Consider the following 25,818-nt stretch of genomic DNA (forward strand, 5'->3'; position numbering starts at 1 on the left):
TCGGAGAGGAGGCGTAGCCGCCTTGCAAACGTGTCGTCTGACGCCGTGTGTCTCGCCCCCACGTCTATCAAGTCTAACTGAGCCTCCAACTGAGCAAGAGTCGTGCGCAACGCCTTCAGGACCCCGGCATGTTTAGCTATACAAACCCCCCGAATGTAGGCCTTAAACCCCTCCCATAGCATGGCCCAAGAGTCCACCGACCCGGTGTTAATCGCGAAATAGTCCTCAATCGCCTCAGTGACCTCATGACAAAATAGGTAGTCCAATAGCGCTTTCCCAGGGAAGTGCCATTGTCGCTCAAATCCTTCAGGGCGCGGCACATCCAGGCACAGCAAAACCGGCGAGTGGTCGGAATACGTTCTGGGGAGTGTCTTTATCGTCCGAAACCAGGGGGACAGTCCTGGGGAGAGCAGCCAGTAGTCAATCCCAGTCCAGGTGTTATGTTGGCCAGAAAAATGTGTGTAGCTAGAGGTGTCTGGGTTGCGCTTGCGCCATGGGTCAACAAGAGAGAATTGGTGACAGAGTTCACTAAGTGCGCGCCGTGTCCTGGGCTTAGTGTCAGCGGCTCCAGAGGTACTGTCTTAGCCCACATACTGCAAGAGGTTGAAATCACCGCCAAGCAGGAGCATAGCAGGCTCCAGGGTTGTAAGTTGGGCGGTTAGCGCGTGGAAAAATTCCGGGGAGTCAGTGTTGGGGGCATACACACACACCAAGATGATCCTGTGCCCCATCATCACCCCTCTCACTATGCAATAACGCCCCTCTCTATCCCCAATGACCTGAAAGCAATGAAACGGGACTCGTTTGTGAATCAGCACTGCAGCGCCTCTGGCATAGTTGCTAAAGTTGGCAAAGTACCTGTGCGTTCCCCAGGATGCAGCACAACATATGTTGTTTGTGCAGTGCAAGTGTGTCTCTTGTATAAAGGCAATATCCGCCTGATGCCGATTCAGATAATGCACGACCTGTCTGCATTTACGTTGATTGTTTAGGCCCCTGAAATTCCAAGACATTAATGACAAAGTTATTGGGTTTTCATTCAGACCTATACGAGCCATCTATACAGCAGACAAAACAGTCGGACACAGGTGTCATCAGCACGACCATGGATCATCAAATTCGTCACACACCCTCGAATGCTTCTGAGATCAAAACAGCCTACCCCAACCCTCCGCCCCCCACCCAGCCATACCACCAAAACGTGAGGCAATCCCAAACCTGTAAACGAAAAAAAAGCTCCAAACAGAAGAACCATCTGCAATCAATTATCAACGAACAGAGCATCATATCCAAAATAATTCCCAGCGGTTTCCACCAATGGGGGGTGGCAACGTCCCGCCATCAACCCAGCAATACACAGCAACCTTACAAAATTTGTCCAGAGTCCCCAGCCCGTAATCAATGAAAGAAACAAGGGTCCTGCATAGGCGCCACCTCACCCCACCCCAGAGCCTGCAAACAAGTCTTGGCTGGCCACCGATCCACTGTGTGAGGGAGACCGATCACCCCCGCCGCCCCGGGGAGGGCTTTTATTCGGCTTGTATGAGCGACAAAAGTCCTGCACCTCCGCGGGATTGTCAAAGAGCCGCACCCGGCCCTAACCTCCACCCGCAGCCGCACCGGGTAGAGCATGCCATACTTGAGGCCGAGATTGCGGAGTGCAGCCTTCGCCCCCCGTATTTCCGCCAGGCCTCCTGAACCACCGCTGTGAAGTCCGGGTAGAATGCAAGTTTTGAACCTTGCCAAGTTATATCTCCCTTCTCTCTAGCCAGCCTTAAAGCAGTGTCCCGGTCTCAGAAGTTCATGATACGGGCTATCAATGGGCGAGGAGGAAGCCCCGGATTAGGACGCGGTCCCAGGGAGCGATGGGCCCTCTCAACCACAAAGCCCGATGTGAAGGAGTCCCTCCCAAAGATGTCAGCCAACAGTTTTTTTACAAACACATCTAGCCGGCCCGTCGCTGTGGACTCCGGTACCCCAATATGACGTACATTATTGCGACGAATGCGCGATTCTAAGTCCTCATTTTTAATAGCCACTTCCTTTAATATGCGCTCCATTCTGTCTAATCGCTTGGTGACCTGGGCAGCACCGTCCTCAATGGCTGAAATCCTGGCCTCCGCCCCGTCCAGTCGACGATCATGGGCCTGTATCTTGGCACCCATTGTCTCCAGCGTTTTATCCAAGGAATCGAAGCGACTGTCTATGGACCTAAACCCAGCTCTCATCTCTCGTAGCCAGTCCGGCGACGGGGCACGGGCCTCCGACCCACCCGCTACGGCCCCATCCTGCATCGCCATGTCAGGGGGCCTCTCCAAAGATTGCTCAGCCAGCTTTTCAAATGGCAGCGTTTTTTGTTTCGGGTCCTTGCGACCCATGCCCCGCACGTACGACTGGATTCTAGCCAGCCCTCTCAGGATCCAGTGTTGGCTATTGCATCGGAATGGCGCAGGTTCAGCAAGGCGGCTCAGGTCCCAAATACTCTGCATGAGCCTCCAGGCGTCTCAGCCTCCCACGCCGCACCATGCACGGTCTCGCCTCACCGGGCCAAGGATGGGTGTCGCCGCTATGCGAAGGTCTGGCCGCCCAGTAACTACCGGACCGGACCAAGGAGCAGCCGCACAGCCCAGCAAGGCTTCCTCAGGATGAAGGCACAGAGACCCAAGGCGGCGTCAGCAGAGCAGGACCACAGTATTAGGCCGCAGAATGGAAGGCCCAGGCACCAGGCCACGCAGGGAAGGCCGCACTGCACTCTGAGCACAGGCCACCCAGAGAGTAGGCCCGAGGAAGGGGGCAGGAGTGACCCAAGCGCCTGGGCCAAAGCGGTAAGACCGCCTGCTCCCCACCACCGCAAGCAGGCTGCCGCACGCCCCCTCTGACCTCGCCCGCCTCAATCAGCGAGCAACCCGGGGGAGCAAAGCAAGCGGAGCCGCCCGAACGGCGCCGGACTGCCGCCGGACTGCCGCCGATCACCCGAACGGCCCCGCACCAGCCGCAGTGGGGGGGGCGAGGCATGCCCCGACCAGCCCGCGCCCAGGCGTCCAAACCCCCCCGCAGTCCCCTCCAGGTACATGTGGCCGCGCCGGCCGCCGCAGCACCGATGGCCTCCCCCGAACGCCGACTCAATCCGCCATCTTGCCCCCGCAGTCTTTCGGATCGGGCCGTCCCCGGGGCCACCGCCGATGTTTCCGCGGCCCAACCGACATCAGGTCGTCACCATGGGGACATGGGGTGCAGAGGCAGCGCCCGCCGTCTGTTGTGACCGTCAACGGGCCGGGGACATCAGCGATTTTGCTGGGCCGGCGGCGGAGCTTCAACACCGCGCAGCCATCTCAGTCCGCGGCTTGGCCACGCCCCCATCTTATCATACTTAACTTCAGCTTGGGGGTCGGGAGAAAAATTATTCAAGGACTCATTTTAATAGTAATCTAAAATCCAAATTAATGGCTATGTTGTATATTATATTACTATTTTGAAAAGTACACTTTTAGAAAGTTTGCATTTTCATGTCTCAGCTAGATGTGCCTTTCAGCCACTGTTCACTGTCACCCAGGAGTTGAATGGCTTCTCAATTAGATGTGAAGTAGCACCCAGAGCAGAGACAAAGGTAGATGGGCTGACCTTCCCCTCAAAGGATGTCCATCAGGGCTGTGCCCAGAAACGTAATTAACTACAAAGGATGCCTTCCCTTTTACAAGCAGATGTAACCCACAGCTGGGCCTGCCACCTCTATTATTCTGGTAGCCAGCCAAGCAGCAATTCCAGTGGGAGAGGAGCTGCCCCCAGAGCTGGTTTGGAGTGCCCACAAGGGAGGGTTTGCCTACTGTCATAGCCACACTTCTGGATGGGCACAGGGAGCTCTGTACAGGGGATGACATTTTTTGCTGTCTTCGTTTTAGGTAGAGAGGGCAACTGTGGAATAGTTTAGAGTAAAGCACACATAAAGTGCTGCAAAAGTGGGTAGTATCACCCCTGGAATGTTTTATCCCATTGGTTATGGAGTGGCCTGGAGTTTCCCCCACCCTAAATCTGACAGTGTGCATAAAAGATGCAGCCCTGGGACCCTCTTCAGAACACTGCTGGACCTGTGGAAGATAGAATAAGGACTTCACCTGCTGGCTGTTGTGACCCGTGAGTAGAGCCATAATGGCTGGACCTGCTCCCACTTGTCCCTAGGACCAAGAAGTAGACTCCAAGGATCAGTTAAATGACCTCCTGTTAGGCTACAGGGACACAAAAGCTGGACACAAAAGGCAATTAGGAGTAGTAAAGTTAGGAATCCTAACTTTACTACTCTTAAATGCCTTTTGTGAATAACGAGAATCATAAAGTTAGGATTTTTCTCAGTTTAGGAGTAGTAAAGTAAGAAATTCTAACTTTACTACTCCTAAATGCCTTTTGTGAATACCGAAAGTCGTAAAGTTAGGATTTTGTCTCAGATTACTTTTGTGAATAGGCATGTTATGACCTGTGGGTTACATCTCGCCAACATGTTGCATTGCCTCATCTCCTCATGGCAATTTCATCAGGGCCAGAGGGCCATTGAAACACACATGGTGCACCACACATCTAAAAAAGAAAGAGGGAGAAGTGGGATTAAATCGCAAAAGAACCGAAAGGTGGTAAGAACTTTGTGGATCCTTGCAAATTGTCGAACTTTCCCTCATAAAATGTTGAGGAAAATACATGATTTTATCCAATGTCTGAGGCATTCAGGGCATTCTTGATATAAAAATGTAATGATACCCACAAAAGTCACCACACTGGACTGTTTAGATTTTAGAAATTACTAGGTTTGATAGGTTACCCTAGGTGGCAGCCAAGCGCAGGCCCAAATACTTAAGCTATCCACAGTGCCAATGTAGGCCGATTTCATGGCATATATTTGGTGTCTCTCTGTGTGTTTTGGGGCCTATCATGTTGTGGGTAAGAGGTCCAGCCACACAGATGTTGTGCTGTTTTTATCAGGAGAAGTGTGGGAATGATGAGTAGTAGAAATGTTGTGGATTCCAGCAGATTCTGGAATGTCCCCTCACGGAAATATGCTGAAAATATAAGATAGGGAATTATTAATTGAAGTGGATGGAAGTCCTCTTCAAGCAACAATAGCTCTATTACTTACTAAGTTCAGTTAAGTCTCAATAATTTAAACCTGAGCTAATCCCTTGGTAGCTGTAGCAGAGAGCAGGCATCTTAATTTAGAAGAAATATGTAAAGTATGTATCGGTATCAGAACAGTTAAATAGTAGAAAATACCACACAATAAAAATCCCACTCCAATTTATAAAAATTGAATTCATTTTAATGAATAAATAGACCTTAATCAGATGTAGGGAACTGGGGATATCAATTTTGAACGTTTTATTTATTTGCACTGCCAGAAAGCACAAAGCGTGGCCAGCTGTTATCTGGTTGGCCTAGACCAGGTCAAAGTCAAAGGTTAAGGCCGACCGCAATGGGGCGTAGTTTGGATTTAGGGATTAGGTTTGTCTCAGGTCAGACTTAGTCGTTTTTCTGGAGAAAAGCCCTTGTAGACTAGTTTGGCAGAGGGTCGGGTTGCAGACTGGATCCAAAAAAGAGCTCATCGATGGCAGCCAGCTGGAGCATGAGGCCTTAGGGGTAGTCTCAGTTTGGGCAAGAAGTTCGAGGCTCTCGACAACAAAGGTGAAAAAAGTTCAAGCACGCAAATGCCAAAGTCGGGGCCCAGGAAGGAGTTGTCATCATCGAAGTGCTGCTTGGAGCTGGTTCCAGTGACATCAACTATGTTTTGACTTAGAAACATTTTGCGAAGTCAAGATCCATATCAGCGGGGCAAACCAGCAGGTTGACTCCGACTGGCAGTTCGATTTTGGCGGTTGTGGCTTTGTGGTAGAATATATTTGGACAAAAGTTCGGAAAAAGTTTCTATGTGTCCACTCTTGCTATTTTGAAGGGGTCCACAACCTTTTTGGCACTACTTGGGGGCTAATAGTCAATCTCCCACATGTCATCAGCAGTGACCAGGGCAAATCCAGTTGGAAATGGGCAGCTGGGCTCAGCAGAGATTTGGGCTTTTTCCAGCTTTTGAGATCCTGGGGCTTAACAGTAGGCTAGCTAACAAGGCCTTTGAGTCAACTCTTCTGTCATGGGTACAAGTGGAGCTGGTTCAGCCCTTGGGGTTTATGTCCAAAGGTTCAACAGAAAATGCAGTCCTTCGTCTGTCTTTCTCAGGTCCAGGGGTGTTCTGAAGGGGTTACTGAGGGTGCCACATTTATGTCCTGCACCAGTCTGTGGGTGGGGGAAACTCCTGAACATTCTACAACCAATGGGGTAAAAGATCCCAAGGGTGACACAATCCACTTTTGCAGCACTTCCTTCATGCTTTACTGTAATCTATCCCGCAGTGCCCCTCTTTACCCAAAAACCAACATGGCAGAATATTTCTTCCTTTGTGCAGAACTCTCTTTGAACACAAAGAGGTGTGGCTAGTATAAAGGGCCAAACTTATAAAAGGCTCTGAGGCAGCCTTTTGGCCATTTGGCATTTGTGCCTGGTTGGTGATTAAGACAATGAAGGGGCAGTCCTAGCTGTAAACTGCATCTGATTGTGACAGGGTAGGCACCATTTAAAGTATAATTCAGTTCCTGGTCAAAGATCCGATGGCCATCCTGTTATGTGGCAAAGCATCTCCACAAACCCAAGCCCTTTTTCAACTGTCTGGAAACAATGCACATCTCACCACTGGAGAGCCATTAATAGTCATGAGACAATGAATGACTGGCAGAAAGGCACATTTAGCTTTGGTAGAAAAATGCCAACTTTCTAAAGTGACATTTTCAAAATAGTAATTTAAAATCCGATTGGATTTAAATTGCTATTAATTTGAGTCCTTAAATCTTTGTTCATGCTGTTTAACACTGAAGATATGCAGTATAAGGTGTTATATTGTTACGGGAAACATCCTTTACCACGGAACCATTACAACGCGGTATGGTTACATCGTGGTTTTTACAACGAAAGTCGTTACACCGACTTGCACTGGAGGGCGCTCTAGACTAAGGAATAGTGTGAATTACTATTCCAACACCTTCTCTACTGAACGTAGACTGGAGTTGGAATAGTAATTCACACTATTCCTAAATCCAGCGCCCTCCAACGCAAGTCGATGTAACGACTTGTGTTGTCAAAACCGCGCTGTAACATACCGCGTTGTGATGGTACGCGTTGTACCATCATACATCCTATTGTTACCCAGTGCTTTTCTATGGGAAAGCCGCCTTGCCACATTGAAAAAAGGCTTTGGAGATTTTTCACTGCCAGGACATGTAAACCTTAAGTACACAGATCCTACTTTTTAAATATCATGCACCCTTACCAATGGGCAGTCAGGGCCTAACCTAGGGGTGACCTATAAGTATTAAAAAGGAATGTTTAGGCCTGGCAAAAGATTTGTTTTGCCATGTCAAAATGTAAAACAAATGCATAGGTTTGGTTCATAAACATTTTGCATTCATTATATTTTACCTTATGAGTTGCTGCGTTGTTTGTATTCAATGAAATATCATTATAAACTCAATTGGTCGCTTTGGGTATTGCATGTTTTCAGACAACCAAACAATACTATATATCCTACCATCAGAAGGGTTTTACGGATGTAATGGTATACTACTTTTGTAAATCATCCAGGGGGGAAAAAATTACTGATGAAAAAACTGTCACCTATTTCTATTTTTACCTACTTATTTTCATTTTTTTGATTTTATTTCAATGATTTTGTTTTCCACCTTTCAGAATGGACAGCCTTCTGGGTTCACGAATGTCAATTGATTTTGCCCCTGTTTTCATCTCAAACTGCAATTAAGTAGAAACTATAAAAAAAAACTGCCACTTGCAAAATGTGTGTTACTTTTACAACACTGTTTGCTTCAAATCTTTTGTTGATGTCCTATTTAGAAAGAAAACATATGCTTTATTGCACAGCACTTTTTCCCATTAAACAAAATAAAAAAGTAAGCAAGATTATGGTGATTTTTTCTGTTCCCTTCAGGGGAATCCATAAATCCTGGCTATCTTTAGATTCACCATGTTGGAAAAAAAGAATGCAAATCTGGCCTGTATACCTTTTGTGGAAAGAAATTTATGAAGGCTTACGTGCGAAGTGCCCTAATGATAAAAAACAGCACTGAGGCAGGAAAAGCTTCAGCTGCTAAAGTGATGAACATATGTAGCTAGCTAGTTGTTTAATCTGTTCTTTTCCCAGGTGATCCCAGTGTACTTATTCCACCTGGAATAAGATCAGTCACAACTACTGTATATATGTATAATGGTATTTATGGAACTGGTGATGGAACCTCCTCTGCCACGTGACAGTAGGAAATTTCTCCAGCAGGCAATGAGCCAGATGACCTCAGTAAACATGGTCCTGGGAATCAGTTTAAGAACTGGCTTTCACAGAATGTGGTGAAAAGCCAGAGGACATAAGAAGAAAATGGGAACACAACAAGTGAATTCAATTTTGCTCCAACAGGTATCAGCATTATTCTGAGCACCATATACAGGAGTGTATTTTTCTGTCTTTAGATTCAGGGTTTCTTCTGAAGGTCAAGTGTGTCGAGCACTGGTTCTTAAAGATTCGTTTTTCATTAGTAGGTTTCCCTACCTAATCACTACACAATTTCTACACCCCACTCCAAGCTTTTCCACAGCATGACATATTTCCTACTCTGGGAGAGTATTGTGTGGCGGATAACCAGCTACACCGTCTCTTTCAGTCAAATCAAATCATGGCAGCGATCTATGGAAAGGATTTATCTATTGGTCAGCGATCCCCTCCACTGCCAAATGGTTATGCTCATTCTACTTCAAAGGCATTCTAGCAGAAGGCCAATTTTAGTAATAAGGGTAACATCTATTGATATGGAGAAGTTGGGGCTGGCATGCTAGTCTGTTAATTCCATGTGTAGAGTCAGCATAGAAAGGAGGCACCTTTAAAGTGAGGGGGAGAGACCCTACTCTCAACCCCATAGCTTACAACCATGTAAATCTTCAAGAGTAGTCTAGAACTGTTGCCAGCACTTTTTACATTAACTATTAATATTTCCCACCCTGTGGTATGACCCTGGTGTTGTGGTTCAAAGTTATGCCATTGCCACACCAACAGAGACTACAACGGGAGTTAAGGCCTCAGAATTATAATAGCAACTATGGTTCTGCAGACTGTTCACCAGACACAACTTGGGCATATACATTTTCTCATAGACTTGTCATGCTTGGGTAATACTGTAAAAACTTTTCTACACACTGGCTGGTAGAGGTAAGGTCTTCATTGCAATTTCCAATACACATGTGAGGGGAGAAGCAGAGAAGGGGTGCACAGCGTCCTCTCTGGTAAGTCATCAACTTTCGTCTGTCAACATCCCAGAAGGCACAGCTGATGACAATGAACAGCTGTGAATAGTAAGTATGGAGTCCAGTAGTGGACATCCACTGCAAAATTCCCAACACATCTTCTCCTTTATACGAAAACAAATCTTAAAGCTAGAAACACTGAAGGATTTCCTACAACACCAATAAACAATAAAAGATATGGCGACCTCAAATTCCATGAAGAGGTTCATATAAAATTCTTACACATATTGAAGATGCATTCAATTATACACTGTGCCCTGTGCTAGAGGGCCTATTATATAACATTTAAAACAAAACTGTAATGGTAATAGGTATTTATTAAATAGGCTGACTGGAACAATCACAAGTTATACAGATATCAATAGGAACTAGGAACTGTGAATAAATTCCACGAAGAAAACTTCTCACAGGCATAGTCTTGTAATTTTTTGGGTTTTACTACTGGATGGCACACTCTACTTGTTTTGAAACTATACAGTGACTTACAGAAGGTAGTGGTTTTATTTGTGTATCATAAAGATTGAATTACAGTCTTGGTGCCCCTTGAGGTTAAGAACACGCACCCCACTACCTCAGTTGTCAGTCCACTGTAGTTCTGCCAAACTCAGTGTTAGTATCAAACAATAGAACGAACCTCGGCACTCAAATTAATTCAAATATTAATTCATTGATAGTTGTCCTTTTCATACGCAATCAATTTAGGCAATCTTCAAGCAACCATAGCTTAATGTTCAGTCATAATGTACAAAAAGCACACAAATTTGGTAATATCATAAGTACAATAAATTCAGAAGCAAGAATTATAATAGCATTGCATTCTGAAGGTGGAGGGCACAGTACAGTGAGCCTCCTGTTGAGCGTTGGATGGGCAGCTGGCACGTGTTTCGTTACAAAGTAACTTTTTCAAGGCTTAGATACTCAATGAATAAGATTAATTCATATTCCATAACCATTAAAAAGTCTTCCAATAAGGATAACCAAATCCTATTTGACTACTTTATCTGCTTCGTCCAGAACGATAATAGTGCCACAAAATTTTAGTGGATCCAATGATTGACTTCAAGTATACAAAGCGGTGGCCCATATATTTCAGCCGACTATTTTTTGTCAGAAATTACCTAGTGCTGCCACGAAATATAGAAAGTTTCAATACAAGGAGAGAAGGGCTATGATATGCCCCTGTCGGTGAAAATTCCGTCGTGCATTTGGGGCCGTCTCTAAGAAATCGTTCTATTGTTTTGAAACTAGTATAGGCCATTTCATCAACTGGAGTAAAGGGTTCTGCATCAGCACGTGGGTCCTGGTGTATGACGCAATCCTGTCCGTTGGTCTGTTCACTCTCCTCCTTAGACCATCATCCATCACTCGGTTTAGCTGTGTCATCCATATTGGTTTCCTATGGCGTATCCACCCCACATTTATGCTTGCATACCACATTTGCAGAGAAGTGCCACGCTCTCCCATCACTCAATAAAGCTGCATTTCAAAAAAACATTTTACACTGTAACTGGTAGGGAAAACCTTCTTCGGCCTGTGCCAATTTTTCCACTTTTCTTTACTCTTACTATGCCCCCCACCTTTAGATGAACAGCCTTACTGTTATGTTTCTTGCCATAGTATTTTTAGACACTCTCTGTGCTTCGTCTAGATTACCTTGGACTACTACTCACTCTCCTGGCTGCTTCCACCCAACCCACATTATACTTGGGCGTCCTACCTCTCATGAGATCAAAAGGACTGAGACATGTGCTACTGCACAGCGTGATTCTGTATGCCCACAATGTCTTGTGTACTTCTGCTCTCAAGCTAAGCTATTGTTGCTGGCTAATTGAACTAAGCTCTTGACAACACAGTTGAACAATTCCAAAGCATCGTTACCTGCAGGAGGTACAATACCTTTTCTGTGCATGTATGCCTTAAAACTATCAGAAGTAAATTGCAGCCCATTGTCACTTGCAATACTCTTGGGCAACCCTTCTCTGATGAAGATTTTATCTGAAGCTCTTATGATGCTACTAGTATTAGACTTTTGCACCACCCTAATTTCAGGCCACTTAGAAAAGTGGGAGATAAGAACTAACACGTACACTTGTTCGTTCTGTTCCTGTATGGGTCCCATTATGTCCACACCCACTTTTTCCCAAGGCATGTTGGGACCTGAAATAGGATGGAGGGTCTAAGTATTAATTTTCACAGAGTATGCAATCTCTGACCTCCCTTTCTATCTCTTTGTCCAGTCCAGGCCACCAGCACCAATTCTTCACTCTACATTTTGTTTTACCTATTCCCAAATGCCCCTCAAGGCAAATTTCAAGAGTCTTCGTTCTCAGTTTTAAAGAGGGGAAAACCCTGCCACTTCATATTAGTAAGCCACATGCTTTCGATAATTCATATCTTATTTCCCAATGAGGCAACAGATCTTTAGGGACAAGTTTATTTTCGGACCAACCCCCAGATATCATGTCCTGAACATTTATGAGAAATGTATCCTTTTACTATTCTAGCTTCCATTCCTCCACAGTTATGCCACGCATTTATTCATGTATGTTTACCACATGAAAATCTTCAGCCGTGACTTCCATTACGTCATTCAAAGGTACAGGCATACGGCTTAAAAAGTCAGCCACTACATTCTTAACTCCTGGCACATACTGTACTTCATAACTGAAGTAGAACAGGCAAACAGACATTCGGGCTAATCTTGGAGAAGCAGCATAGAGACCTTTCGTGGTCAGCACTTTAGTTAAAGGCTTGTGAATGCTGCACAAAGTGATTGTTACCCCAGACGTATTGTAGGAAGAGTTAATATCCCGACACACAAGCTAATGCCTCCCGCTCTATGACTGGAAACTTCTCTTTAGCAGGTGTCAAAGGGCAGGGTGCAAACTCTAAGGTATCTTCTTTGCCCAGAGCATTCTTCTGAGGGAGTACCGCCCCAAGACCTTTTCCACTAGCATCCGTGGTAACAATGTTGTGTAGGTAAGGGTCAAAACCTTGCAGTGGGGGAGCCTTGCATACTTTTATCTTTAAGAGAACAAAATGCATTAAAACACGTACTGGACCATTCAAACTTGTTCCTTAGTTTAAGGAGTTCTTTCATATCATATGTTTTTGTGTAAAATATACTGACTAATTTAGCATAGATTTCCACTAAACCAAGAAAATCACACAATTCCTCCCAGTCTCGGGCTCAGGTGCATTACTAATGGCATCCAGTAATTTCTTCTCATATTTGATACCTTTGACCAGATGACCCAAATACATAACTTCCTTGCATGCCAACGTACCCTTACTGTGTTCTGCAGTTCAACCTCTGCTCAGAGAGCTTGGAATAATTTTTTGTCATGAACTTCCCTGGTATTGCCCATTATTAATATATCATCCTGGAACATAGCTAGGTTCTTAACGTCTTTAAAAATCACCTGCATGAGCCTCTGAAACATGGCCGCAGGAGAGGCCAGGCAGAACGGTACTCTCTTAAACTGGTAACACCCAAACAGTGTAATGAATGTAGTGAGTCTTTGATATCTGGGTGCAGGGGAACCTAGTGGTATGCAGCTGTGAGATCAATAGTGGAAAACCACTTAATTCCCTTGGTAAGAGCCAGCATTTTATTAATAAGTGGTAAAGGGAATTGGTCAATCAGGATATTGTTGTTGAGATCACAAAGATCTATGCTACTAAGGGGCTCACCCAATTGCGTTTTAACTTCATGTTTTATCGCAAACAGAATGTTCCTCACCTTGTGTAGCTGGGGTTTGGCATTCTTTTTCACACAGATTTTATGTTTGAAACCATTCCATTTCCCAATATCCCCTGAAAATACATTGGGAAACTTCAGTAGCATTACTGAATTATTCCTCAGATTGAATCCTGAGTACAGGTTCTGCACTTAAGGGTCCAAAGTGATCCCTAGATTACACTGGCCCATCCACCCTAACACCGACAGGCCTGTTTTAGAAACAAATAGTTTTCCTATAGAGTCTATATTTTTTATTTGGAATTTCAGTTGCTTAACCCTGCTATGTCTATAGGTTTCCCCAGGAATGTTTTGATGGAAATGTCAGACTTTTCTAACTTACCTCCTAAGAACAGTGCAAAGTTCTCCTCCCACACATGTTTATTAACGATAGTGAATGGAGAAACTGAATCCGCAACAATGGATATGTCAATACCTCCCATTGTCGTTTTACAAATGGATTTTTTCTGACTTCTCTCCTCACTGTCAATCTGTAACATTTGTTCGTCCTCCACGCTGATTACACACATGTTCAGTTCATCATCTTTCGACGTACTAAACGAGCCTTCAATGTCCTATTCAACCGACTTGTCAGAGCTAGAAGATTTTTTCTGACACACTTTTTGAAAATGGCCTATAATTCCAAACCTGGAACATTTCTGTTTTCTTTCAGGGCATTTCTTGTCATTGGCTAGGTGATTGGCACTGCAACATCTGTAACATCGTCCCCTATTGAATCCTTTATGATTTTTATTATCTACATCAGGTTTCTCCTGAACTTTTTCCTTGTGCATTCCTGACATTTTAGTTGCACTTATTTTTGCCACCACAGACTTTTCTTTTCTTTATTTTTGTGTTTTTGTTTGAAGGAACAGCCTCAGCACACCTTCCCATTTGTTTAGTCCTTTGGACAATGCCAATGACATCTTGCAGTGGACATTCTCCTTTAGACCACAAATTGTCCTGAATACTAGGGTCAGAGGCTTGCATCACAATATGATCTCCAATAGGTTCACCATGTAATTTGCCGAATCGACATGTGAGGACCAGACTTTTTAAAGCAGATACATAATCCTCTATGGGTTCCTCTTTAACTTGTCTTCTCTGGAAAAATTTGTAACGATCCACAGCAACAGACACCGGTTCATAGTACGTGTTTAAATCTTCAATCGCATTTACGTAAACTTCGCACAGACCTGATCCTCTTGTTTTTTTTATAATGCGGTTATATACTTTCAATCCCCCCGGGTCTAGGCAATGTAAAAGTATTTAAAATTTCTTTTCCATCCGTGAAATCGTTGTCGCCGTTGAATGTTGAAATATAGTCGGTGACAATTCTCTCCATTCCTCCCATTTAAGTGCGGGTTCACCAGAAGCGGGTAGGATAGTCCTGTGCTGGTGATAGATTCCACACATTCCCTGAAGCAATGTGAAAACTGACTCTAACCCTGATTCAGCACTTTGTAATCTGGAAATGGAATGGCAGGAGTCCCTGCTAAAGAGACAGGACCTAAAAAAAATGCTGCAATTGCAAGTCTTTCACAAATATTTATAGAATTACAACAGGAAGGACAGTTATTGGAAGTAATTCCAATTAACTTGAAAATACCAGTGGGCGGTAGTAAAAGTACTGTAGTCAAAGTGGTAGAAAATGGAAGGAAGCACTGACGAAACTGCGACCACCTGAAGGCCCAAAGGAGCATCGTTGGATACAACGTATGCTAAAATGCGGAAATGCTGTGCCTGTCAACGTGCATGATAAAATGACATCCTCTTTTGAGGGGAAATGCTGTGCCTGTCAGTAAAAATGCTCGAGCCGCCAAGAGGGAAAGCAGGCTCATAGTGCAGCGCATCCCATAGGAGAAGGACGCGCACCAGACTGTAAGGAATGCCTCCTAAAATTGCGGCACTGTGTGGGCTTGAAATGATGTTGCACCAAGTGCAGGGGGTCCCGTTGGGGAAGTACGCGCACCAGACTGAAAGGAATTCCTCCTAAAATCGCAAAGTTGCGTGGGCTTGCATTATGACATATGAAGGTATCCCCACAAAATGGCAGTGATGAGTGAAGGCACGCAATGACGTGTGCACCGACAGTTGCAGGAATGAAGCAGTTAAACTGTCAGGGGGAGCTCCTCTGCAACCCTGCTTCAATATGGAAAATACACACTAGTGCTGATTACTGACTTGAACCTCATTGGTACAACTTGTATCAGTCGAGTAAATGTATGCCTTTGTGAATCAGGCCCTGAGTTTGTGAATATCAAAAAGTAGTGAACTTACTCACAAGAGTAAACTTACTCAAAACTGTAAATTACATTTGTGTATCTGCCCATAAGTTACTTTTTAAATTATTTATTTATTTTACAACCATTTCAACCGGGTATTACTTTTTCAGTTCTGTTAGTCACCAATTCTAATAGACCTCTGCTTTATTACTATCCCAGGGCCCGATTCACAGAACTAACTTAAGACAAAATCCTAAACTTACTACCATTTTGGTATTCACAGAAGGCACTTACTCATTTTGGTATTCACAGAAGGCACTTACTCATTTCGGTATTCACAGAAGTTAGGAGTCCTAACTTTAGGACTCATAAATGCCTTCTGTGAATACCGAAAGTCTTAAAATTAGGATTTTTCTCAGTTTAGTAGTAGTATAGTTAGGACTCCTAACTTTAGGACTCCCAAATGCCTTCTGTGGATACCGAAAGCCTTAAAATTAGGATTTTTCTCAGTTTAGTAGTAGTATAGTTAGGACTCCTAACTTTAGGACTCCTAAATGCCTTATGTGAATACCGAAAGTCTTAAAATTAGGATTTGTCTCAATTTAGTAGTAGTAAAGTTAGGACTCCTAACTTTAGGACCCCTAAATGCCTTCTGTGAATACTGAAAGCCTTAAAATTAGGATTTTTCTCAGTTTAGTAGTAGTAAAGTTAGGAGTCCTAACTTTAGGACTCCTAAACTGAGAAAAATCCTAATTTTAAGACTTTCGGTATTCACAGAAGGCATTTAGGAGTCCTAAAGTTAGGACTCCTAACTTCTGTGAATACCGAAGTGAGTAAGAGTCTTCTCTGAATACCAAAATGAGTAAGTGCCTTCTGTGAATACGAAAATGGTAGTAAGTTTAGGATTTTGTCTTAAGTTAGTTCTGTGAATCGGGCCCCCAGTTTGCCTGCCTATGGGCGGTCAATCAATGGTTATGGGGTGGGTTCAAACAGTACTTTATTTTTATCCGTTTTTCGCCACTTAATAATAAAAAAAACTTGCTCTTTGTAACAAAGCCTGTCTTCACACCCTTTAAAATATCGGAGGCTTTTTTCCTTTTCCTGCCCTAAAAATAGAGCTGTTCATATCTTGGGAAAAATTACAATTCAGTGAGCTTTCCAGAGTTCGAGAAAACATGCAGACTATCCTAACCCATCCTCCCTAGCACTAGATTGAACGTAGAAACGTATGAACTTTCTTTAAGAATCCAATGTTATTTTTATGAAAAATGCCACTTTTATGAGATTTACAAAAAGCCTTAAAATACTTACTGCGCTTTCGAAATCTCTTACAATTCCCTTATAAACGGTTGAAGATGAGTTCAGAAAATGATTTGTAAATGGCATGTTGACTCTGCATCTCCCATATAATGTATTCTCTAAAAAGGAAATTTTTTAAGAGGCAATAAGAATGCACAGTTTTTAAATTTCATGTAATTAATCACAATGCATCTTTACTTACTAACGTTAGTGGGTTGGATGCACAGATATTTACCCTCATTTACATAATGCTCTCACAAACAAAACAAGTCTATCACACTGCTGAAATGCCTGGGGCAATATTGCTACTTCATCCACAAACTCTCAATGGATATGCCAAATGTATTTGTAAAAAAGTGAAAAAAAGGAGTCATGAATGGGAAAAGTATTTAATGACAAAGTAAAAGAAATCTGAAATCATAATGAGAATGATGCACTTTCTGAGCCCCATGCATGTATATTGCAGCCATAATGTGCGTTCAGCGTTCTCTCAGCTAAGAGAATAGCATAATCACACAGTACACAAAGTTTACATTACACATGTACTTGGATCAGTGAAATGTTGTACATTATTCATATGCATACAGATACTTTTTGATTTTTTACAGCTCTTCTATCTATGCATTTCTGATCTTTGTCAACCATTTACTCTTAAATACTATGGTCCCAATTCACAAAGGCATGCACAAGTATGCTCATTAGAATTCTTGTAGACCTACTAATCAGACCTGTAAATGCAAATCTCATTTATGTGGGCAAAGACATTCTTCTATCACAGTACATTATTTTATGTGTGGAGTTTTCCACTGATAGTTTGTACAGCTCTTTGGGAAAAGTAAAGGAAACATTAAGGAGGGGTACAGGAAGTGACATGCAAATACAGACACACTCCTACTTTATGGTACATCATTTACAACACAAATTTCACACACCTCTATATCAATAGTAATAGTAAAGCAGAAATAGATTCAAATATACTCCAGCCATGCTACACACTAGACATGGCAACTCACAGGTACGGCAAGGGAATCACAAATAAATTAATGGAGGCAGGGAATAACACTCCCAGCACAAATCCAAACACCTAAATTATAATTTAAGTAAATAAAAGTAAAATTAGCCATATAGCTTTAGACATTCCAGTCACCCATACAAATTACGTTGTACAGATGGTAAAAAAAATAATATAAACAAGGTCATGTAACTTTAAACTTTGCATCGATCGATACACATCACATTGTACAAATATAAAAAAGGTTTCCAAAATTGACATGACATAAAAAAAAGTCATGAAGGTCAGAAATGGCCATATAATTCTGTAGAATTCAGACATCTAAATAAATCAGATTATAGGAATGTAAGCATATCAGCTACACGTGGATACTAATTCACAAATCTGTATATTTTTTATTAATTATTATAAAAGGACAACTCAGCTCACATTTAACACTACGCATACTGAAAGGCACATCTAACACACACACACACACACGCTCCCCAACACACCATGGCATACAAAACACCTGCAGTTGATGTCTGGTTCCACAACGTTTCATAGCGACAGGTAATAGGGCAGAGGCAAGAATGTGTGCTCGTTGTATCTACTCCAGTAGTAATGTTTTGTCAGGTGTTTATTATTTTCCTGTTTCCCTGTTCTTTTTGATTTGTTATTCTAACTAGCGCACGCGGATATCTGTGCTACACTATGCAGAACTTCATTCGGTTGATATACACCTAACAAACGCCTGTGTAATTACTAGTTGTAACTTTACACTTCTGGCTTGAGGAGTTTGTGTTTCTTAGTTGCTGCCCAATGTTTCAGTACAATTAGGATCAAATTCTGGGCTTTCTTATCTTAGAGGAAGAGGAAATGTAGACCTTACAAGTAATAATAACATAAAGTATATTATTCTATATATAAGAAACAGACTGATAGCAATAGCATAAGTCATGGTATTAATATTATTAGTGTTGCTTCAGTTGTTTCTGCTGTTGGTGTTGTTACTACTAGTATAATGCTGTGGCAGGACCATAGACATCGTTAAAAAGCCAACTCCATTATGTACTTTCCATATAGAAATGTGTGACTGCCTAATTAAAAAAATACTTATTCTGTTGCCCTTTGGCAGCTTTCTTTCACTATCATGTAGCACTTAAGAATCCTCTCTTCCCACTGCTGAAGATGATGCTGAGCAGCTAAAATGTGGCTTCAAAGATCATAATAAATCATCAAGCCAATCATGAAGAAGCCAGTATAAAGGCAATCCTCCAAGGCTCCGGTGACATTTAGTCAGACAGAAAGATATGTTTTAAACATCCTAATGTGGAGCAGTGAAAGCCAGGTGAGCAGCTGACTAGACCTTTGTGACTTGAGGCTGCGGGTGACCTATGAAGGAAATCACTTTCATTGTGTATATTGGTTACCCAATAGGGTGGCGGGGGCCAGGGGGGCCTTCCCTCCACTTGCATTGGGATTATTTCTCTGCATTTCATGCTATCCTTGCACTCTAAGTCAGTGGTGCATAAAAGGTTCCATGGATAACAGTGCAAGCAAGTAAAATGGACTTCCTGACTATTGTATTGGTAGTAATATTAAGCAATAATCAGGATCCACTCTGGGTCTTACTCCTCTGGGCCCTAGTGGCACTCAATTACTGCCCAGTCGACAGCTGCGCCCCTGCTTTGAGTGAGGCAACCCTACCTCCAAAGTGAAGAATACTTCCCCGGCATATACGCCACATATAGGTTCACCTAGAGCAGCAGCAGTAGAGTAGCAGTTCTGCGTGTGCACTTCTGCAGAAAGCCTCTTGTCTTCCAGTCCCCGGGACAGACCTCAAACGAGACAGGCATGTGGGAGTGTTCAAAACTGCTCCATACATTTAAATGAATACAATACATAGATGAAATGTAACTGACTGTCATTATCATCCAATAGTTATAAAGTGGTAAATCTCACACACACATCATGAGCCCACCAAAAATAACAGGGCTAGATTGGCAGTTGTGCCACTCGGGCATTTTCCCGGTGGGCTATAAGGTAGGAGCTGCTTTCAGACTGGATGGCCTGCAATGAACCAGCCATGACCCCCACATTCTAGTCACAGCCTCCTGCAGTGTGGGACTTGTTTTAACATGCTTGTCAAGGCTGGTTTGGGCTTCCAAGCATATGGAGTGAGCAAATACAATTAATCAATCATCATTAATTTAATTTATTAGGCACATACTACCCAGTAAAGTCTCCTGACACAGCTTACACATTTGAAAAAGAGTAATTCAGCTGCTCTGACTCTATATATTCTAGATACTTGTAAAAGAGGATTTCCTACAAAAAATATGTATTAGAACATTCCAGCCACCAAGAGTAGAATGTTCTAAAGTAAAAAGGGCGAAAGATGAAAACAAACATTGGAATGTTGGAGCTCCGGGCTTATATCAGCCCTTGTAGGCCCGGGGTTAATCCATTGTCTTCAACGGAGCTCTCAACATACCAATGTTCTAATATAGCTTTGATGGTACCCGTACCGGGCTTTACCGCCCATTAAAGGCCCACTCCAGCGTTAAAGGCCCAAGCCAAAGGTGAGGGCCTTCAATAAGGGAGAAGCCTTTAATGGCCAGTAGAGCTTGCTACAAATGCTATTAGAACATTCTGCCCCTAGAGGGCAGAATGTTCTAATTTGTAAAACAAAGGCCTCATGGAGCCGAGGGGAATGCATTCCCCTCTGCTCCGTGAGGCCTTTGGCATGTTGGAGCTCCGGCTTCTAGCGGCCATTAAAAGCCTGGAGCACTCCATTTTTTTTCATGGAGCTCCCAACATTCCAATGTTCTAATATGAGTTATTCTCTTTGCTAGGTATTGAGGAGTTTTGTCAAGGTAGATTTGCTCCACTTCACTCTGCCCTTAAATGAGAGACGATGCACATTAAGCTAGATCTGTTTTTGGCTATTGTAGATGAATGTTTTATTAAAAACACCTTTCATACTCCTGCTATATTCCTGAGTCCCTCGATATTGAAGCTAGTATTTTAGTACAACTGGGTGCGTGGGTAAACTACATAATAAGGAAATTGTTATGGATTTGTGTATTTGGAGTTTCAGAGTCTATATCTTTGTACGGCCAGCAATCCGCCTCTGTGTTTAGATCTTTTGAACAATTGTAGATAATGAGAAGAGGGTTCGGGTTGAGGCATAGTGGGGCTTCAGTTTATGCAGGTGTAGAGGAGCCTAAATTTAATCCTGGAACCCACTGTGATGGGATTAATATGGTCCTGCTTAAAAAGGTCAAGGAATATTCTGAATGCATGCTTCTGACATCTTTGTAGCCCTGCAATGATTTTTTGGGGGGAAACCAGAATAGCCTATATAGTACCAGCTAAGGCTTATTAGGACACAAAGTCTTGTTGGTTTCAGTCTGTGGTTGATATGTTTTAAGAGCAAAACTCAAGAAACTGAGAGCTGCATGTTTACACTGTTTGCCTTCAACATCTGAAATGATCCCCTGGCTCCTTACTTTTTAGAAGTTAGACATTTTACCAAGGCATGAAAGGCAGTAAAAGTGTATTATTTTATCTAATGCTTTTAGAGGTGCTTTATTGACTACAAGTATTGAAATAGGCAATTAGAGATACAATGCATCTTTTAGCAAACAAAGTAGTGTATTATTACAAAATCAAATATATTTATCGTATTTATGAGATGTCCATTCTGCTATTAAAGTTTGTGGATCTTATTGTTGAATCATTGCAAAGACAAAAATAAAGTTACAAAATAAATATGATCTTGGCTCTCACCCTCGTTTCTCTCAGTATGAAAGTAAGATCATTTTTGTAGAACTTGTAATTCTAGGATGGTGCATATACTCTTTAACTTACTAACTTCCCTCCATCTTTGACAGGAGCTGGGCCTGTGAAGCGCCTGGTAGTGCCATCACCATTTAGATGACACTTCATAAATAAAACAAAACAAATGTAAAAAATAAACAAATAAATGAACAAATGCATAGATAAGTTAATACATAAATAAATAATTCAATTCCACTATGGAATTTCATTATTCCCTTTTGTCTGATTTAGTCTTTGTTTGATAAGACCCTGATTACGATTACCTCGGAGGAAACTTTCTATTTATGGCAACTAATAAAATCCGACCCCCTGGGGTTCCAAATAAATCTGGAATAATACATTGCACCTACTCTGAGGTTTTGAGAATAACAGACAAAATTTGGTGCTTACTACCTCAAAATCAACATGTCATATTAACTACCATATCTTTTTACCTCTTAAATTCTGTCAGGCTTGACCTGCCAAAATTCTACAAAGGGTGAGGACTTTTTTGCCCTTGGTTATTACCGAGTGTGGTAAAATTTGCACAAATCGGAGGCTTGTACCGGGGGGAGGAGGGGCTCAGATTTTACATTTGTGTACAAACAATCCTATAATGTGTTCTTTGTTACTATGTCACATTCTTACTTGGCTTCTCGCAGTTGATTCCAGTGATGTCATCAGTCAAGTTCTCAATACAGTTGCAGATCTGCCTGTTGGAAAGCACAGTGCAGGGCAGGTGCTCGCTGCATATTGAAGGAGGCCACGCATATCCGTGTTCACATTTGCAGGTCCTCTTTTCTCCCACGCCTCTGCATACTAGGGAAACATAATTGACTTAGTTGAGTAAGGAACATGCAAGTGGGATAAAACATGGTGTTACTCTGAGTCTGATCTTCCTCTTCACCTTACTTACTGAAATAAATTATGTCTGTCAACTGTAGATGAACATCCTCAATTACTTTTATAACTATCCTCCTAGCCCCTCCCATTCTCTATTACAACTCCTCTTGTTCAGGGAGGCGTGTTTATTGTTTATTGTCTTATGTGGAATTAATCCTTCCACATAAGTGGCTAATGATTCTCTACAAAACAATGAAGAGAACTGTGGGGCATAAACATGAGTTTGTCGCGAAGTGCAGGGCAGCAAGTCCCCTTGGGCAGGAATGTGTTACATTTGAAAGGATACAGCGCATTCCTGCCTTTTCATCTGCGCTGGTGCTGTTTTGTATGCCTAGCACCAATGCAGGCACCCTTGCTCCATGGTGCGTGGGTGCCTAAATTGTAAGGTGGATTGTTTTTATACTGATGCAGCACACATAGAAAGAGGAAAAAACTAGGAGAAATAAAGATATTTCTCCTTGTTACGCCTCCCCTGGGGAGATGTAGATTTTTGGCATATTCCCAGGTCTACCACTTCTGGGAAATCTGGGAATGCGTCAAAGCCCATGGATGTTGGAATGCCCCGTGGTTCCGGGTAAGGCAACGCAGCAATTTGTGCTGCCCTGCTTTACTTGAGATTTCTGAAGCCACTCAAAGCCACACAAGGTGGCCATGCGTAGCTTCATAAATCTCATTTTTGAGCTTTTGAAATTATGCTTTTTTGCCAGTTCAGTCATCCACAACTACATGTCCTCAGTTGTTAAATCTTGCAGCGACCAAAACTAATGGCAAGATTCTCTTTTTAAATATGTTTTTCTTTTTTGTGGATCATGGAAGCACTTTCTCATTTCCAGTTGTGTGCACCCACTGAATGGTAAACGTGTTGAGCGCGTCCTCCCATTCATTAATTATCTAAAATCAAAAAATCTTTCTTTGATTTCCTCTAGTACTGAGGGATAGGGAAGTAGGGAAATAAATGGACTCTGCTCTAAGTGAGCCGTGTTCGGCTACTTAGAGGTTCTATACCAGGTGTGGTACTTTGTGTCATGCAACCTACATGTTACAAAAATTTGTAGACTCTTGAAAAGAAAGATGTTTTCTTAAGTGGATGCCCTATGACATACACAGAGCCCATCCAAGTGCAAATATCCCACCATCTCGTTGAAGGTGATTAAGAATGTGGGCCCTACTTTACTTTTTTCCCAAATATAAAGGGAAAGGAGAGAATGGATGGTAATACCGTGTTAACAGGATCCGATGTTAGCTTCACCAATTTGTAAGATTAAATACACCAACCCTTTAATGTAGCAGATAAAAGGGCCTAAATATGAGGGGGAAAAATGATTCTGAACCGCATTTATTCCAAAAATAACTTCCTGCTTTGCCTTAAAAAAAACAAAGCTTAAATGAGGCCGCTGGAATTTTTTAGGCAAATATGTGGCAAATTGTGCTTCGAACCAGTAACCCAGGTCAAAAATTGATAGGATTTGAAGACAGATTTACAGAATCTTTGAGGGGGATGTCCTAAAGCACTTGTGGTAAAATCAATGGCAAATTATGCATTTGGGTCTGTAACATTGGTTAAAACCTGATTTGAGTACCTCCTCACAAGAGGATTTGGGGGTTCTTGCTCAGTTATGAATTTTATTGACGAGTCAAGATGTTTGTGTCAGTCAGATATCAGTGTCCTTTCCCTACAGGGGGCTCTATAGTGATGCTAGTGGTGATGTTGACCACCAACCTGACCTGACTTTACCAGGAACTGACAGGACTTTGAACAGTGGCACTCTGATGTCTCTAAGAGGCTGATATGGCTTGGGATAAATAAGTCACCTTAGACAAGCTTCATATTTTATTCACTAACAATACTGAAATCATATAGTAGCCTGCGCTTCCTGTTCCGTTGCAGTAATTCATGCCACGTTGCATTCCTCGCAGTTGCTGATGCTGCTTTACACATAACTTCCACTAGTGTTGGATTTAAAAACAATGTACCAGTGCCACACAGCTTTTTTGAAGGCAGCACTCAACCACTTCTCCAAGTCCTCAATTCATGTTGCTCACAAATTCAACATAGGTGGAAGGCATTTTATTCCCTGTGTGCCACCACGTCGATCCTCAGTGACACCACACTGCCCATAGCAGAAATGTATTTTATTTATTTCTCTATAAACTTGTAAAGTGCGCAGATACCCAAAAAAGAGATTCCCGGCGCTGAGCAAAAGAAGAGATGGCAGATTAACAGCTTAAAACAGCCGGGTCTTTAGGCCTTTACAGAATGCCAGTAAGGAAGTGCAATTTCTCAGGGACTCGGGAAGGGAATTACATAGTCTCGGCCCAGAACAGAGAAGGAATGCCCTCCAATGCAATTCAAGTGAAATCTTGGCACAGTGCACAGGGCCAGGTTCCGAGATCTCAGCTTGCGTGTGGGGTGATAAGGCACCTCCAGATCCTGTATGTAGCATGGGCCTGCTCCAGCTCTGGTTTTGAAGATGTAGCACAGGGCTTTGAATTGAGTGTGCTTTGAAACTGTGAGCCAGTGGAGCTCTTGGAGAAGGTGAGAGACCGAGGCGTGCTTCGGGAGCCGGTATAGGAGTCTAGCTGCTGAATTCTGAACTATCTGTAGGTGTCGAATTGATGATTGATCTATACTTAAGTATAAGACGTTACCATAGTCCAAACAAGACATGATGAGGGCATGGACCACAGTCCTGTGGGATGTTTGGGTAATCATCCAGATTATCTTTTTCAATCACTTGAACAGCACGAAACAGGTGACTGTAACCTTGATCACCTGCGGCTTCATGGAGAGCTTCTCATCCAAATCAAAGCCCAAATACGTATCCTTAGGAGACAGAGCAGGGTAAGACTCTAATGATTCTGGCTGAAGGCCCCAGAGTTCGGGATTCTTGCCCAGGATCATGTTGCACGGTTGCATCATTGAGACACAACTTTGTAAACTTCTATTTGAATTCTTGAGCAACGATTATGAGTCAGGAGGAGAGGAATTACCATATGGAATTTGTCTCTGCCCGAAGATGAGGGGGTTGGTGTCTAGCATCTCGCTATCCCAGGTGCAGGAACACCAGAACCAATTTTTCCAGGTGGTAATTCCACCTGTTAAAATTTCATCAGGTTGTGGCTGAGACAGATGCCTTGCCTCTACTTCTGATTTTTTCATGGATTGGGGGAGCATTTACACCCCTGCCAGACCATATGTTTGTCTTCTTTCACCTACTCCCAACATATCCCTACCTAAACTCCAACCAACGCAGAGGTCCACCATACATTATACACCTGCTGAAAGCAAGTACAAAATGTATGTGATAAACCTCACAGAACTGGGAATTCAATATGGTTTTAAGACTGGTAAATCCGGTTCCACATGGTACTTTCAAATTCCGTGGTGTTCAATTAATAAGTACATGGTGCTACTGTGGTGTAAATGCAAAGTAACGTAAATTTTGCAT

General features: G+C 42.8%; 1 protein-coding gene across 1 annotated transcript in view; it reads right to left on the minus strand.

The window, feature by feature from the left end:
* The window catches only part of LOC146816683 (adhesion G protein-coupled receptor F1-like), a 512,362-nt gene that overhangs the window by 314,509 nt on the left and 172,035 nt on the right, over positions 1-25,818 (minus strand). The window contains exons 6-7 of the mRNA XM_085610576.1: positions 22,115-22,285; positions 16,663-16,769 (exon numbers count right to left, since the gene is read on the minus strand). Coding sequence (XP_085466702.1) covers positions 16,663-16,769; positions 22,115-22,285 — 278 coding nt within the window. The remainder of the gene's footprint in view (positions 1-16,662; positions 16,770-22,114; positions 22,286-25,818) is intronic.

Source organism: Triturus cristatus, chromosome 6 (assembly GCF_964204655.1).
Source record: "Triturus cristatus chromosome 6, aTriCri1.1, whole genome shotgun sequence".
NCBI lineage: Eukaryota > Metazoa > Chordata > Amphibia > Caudata > Salamandridae > Triturus > Triturus cristatus.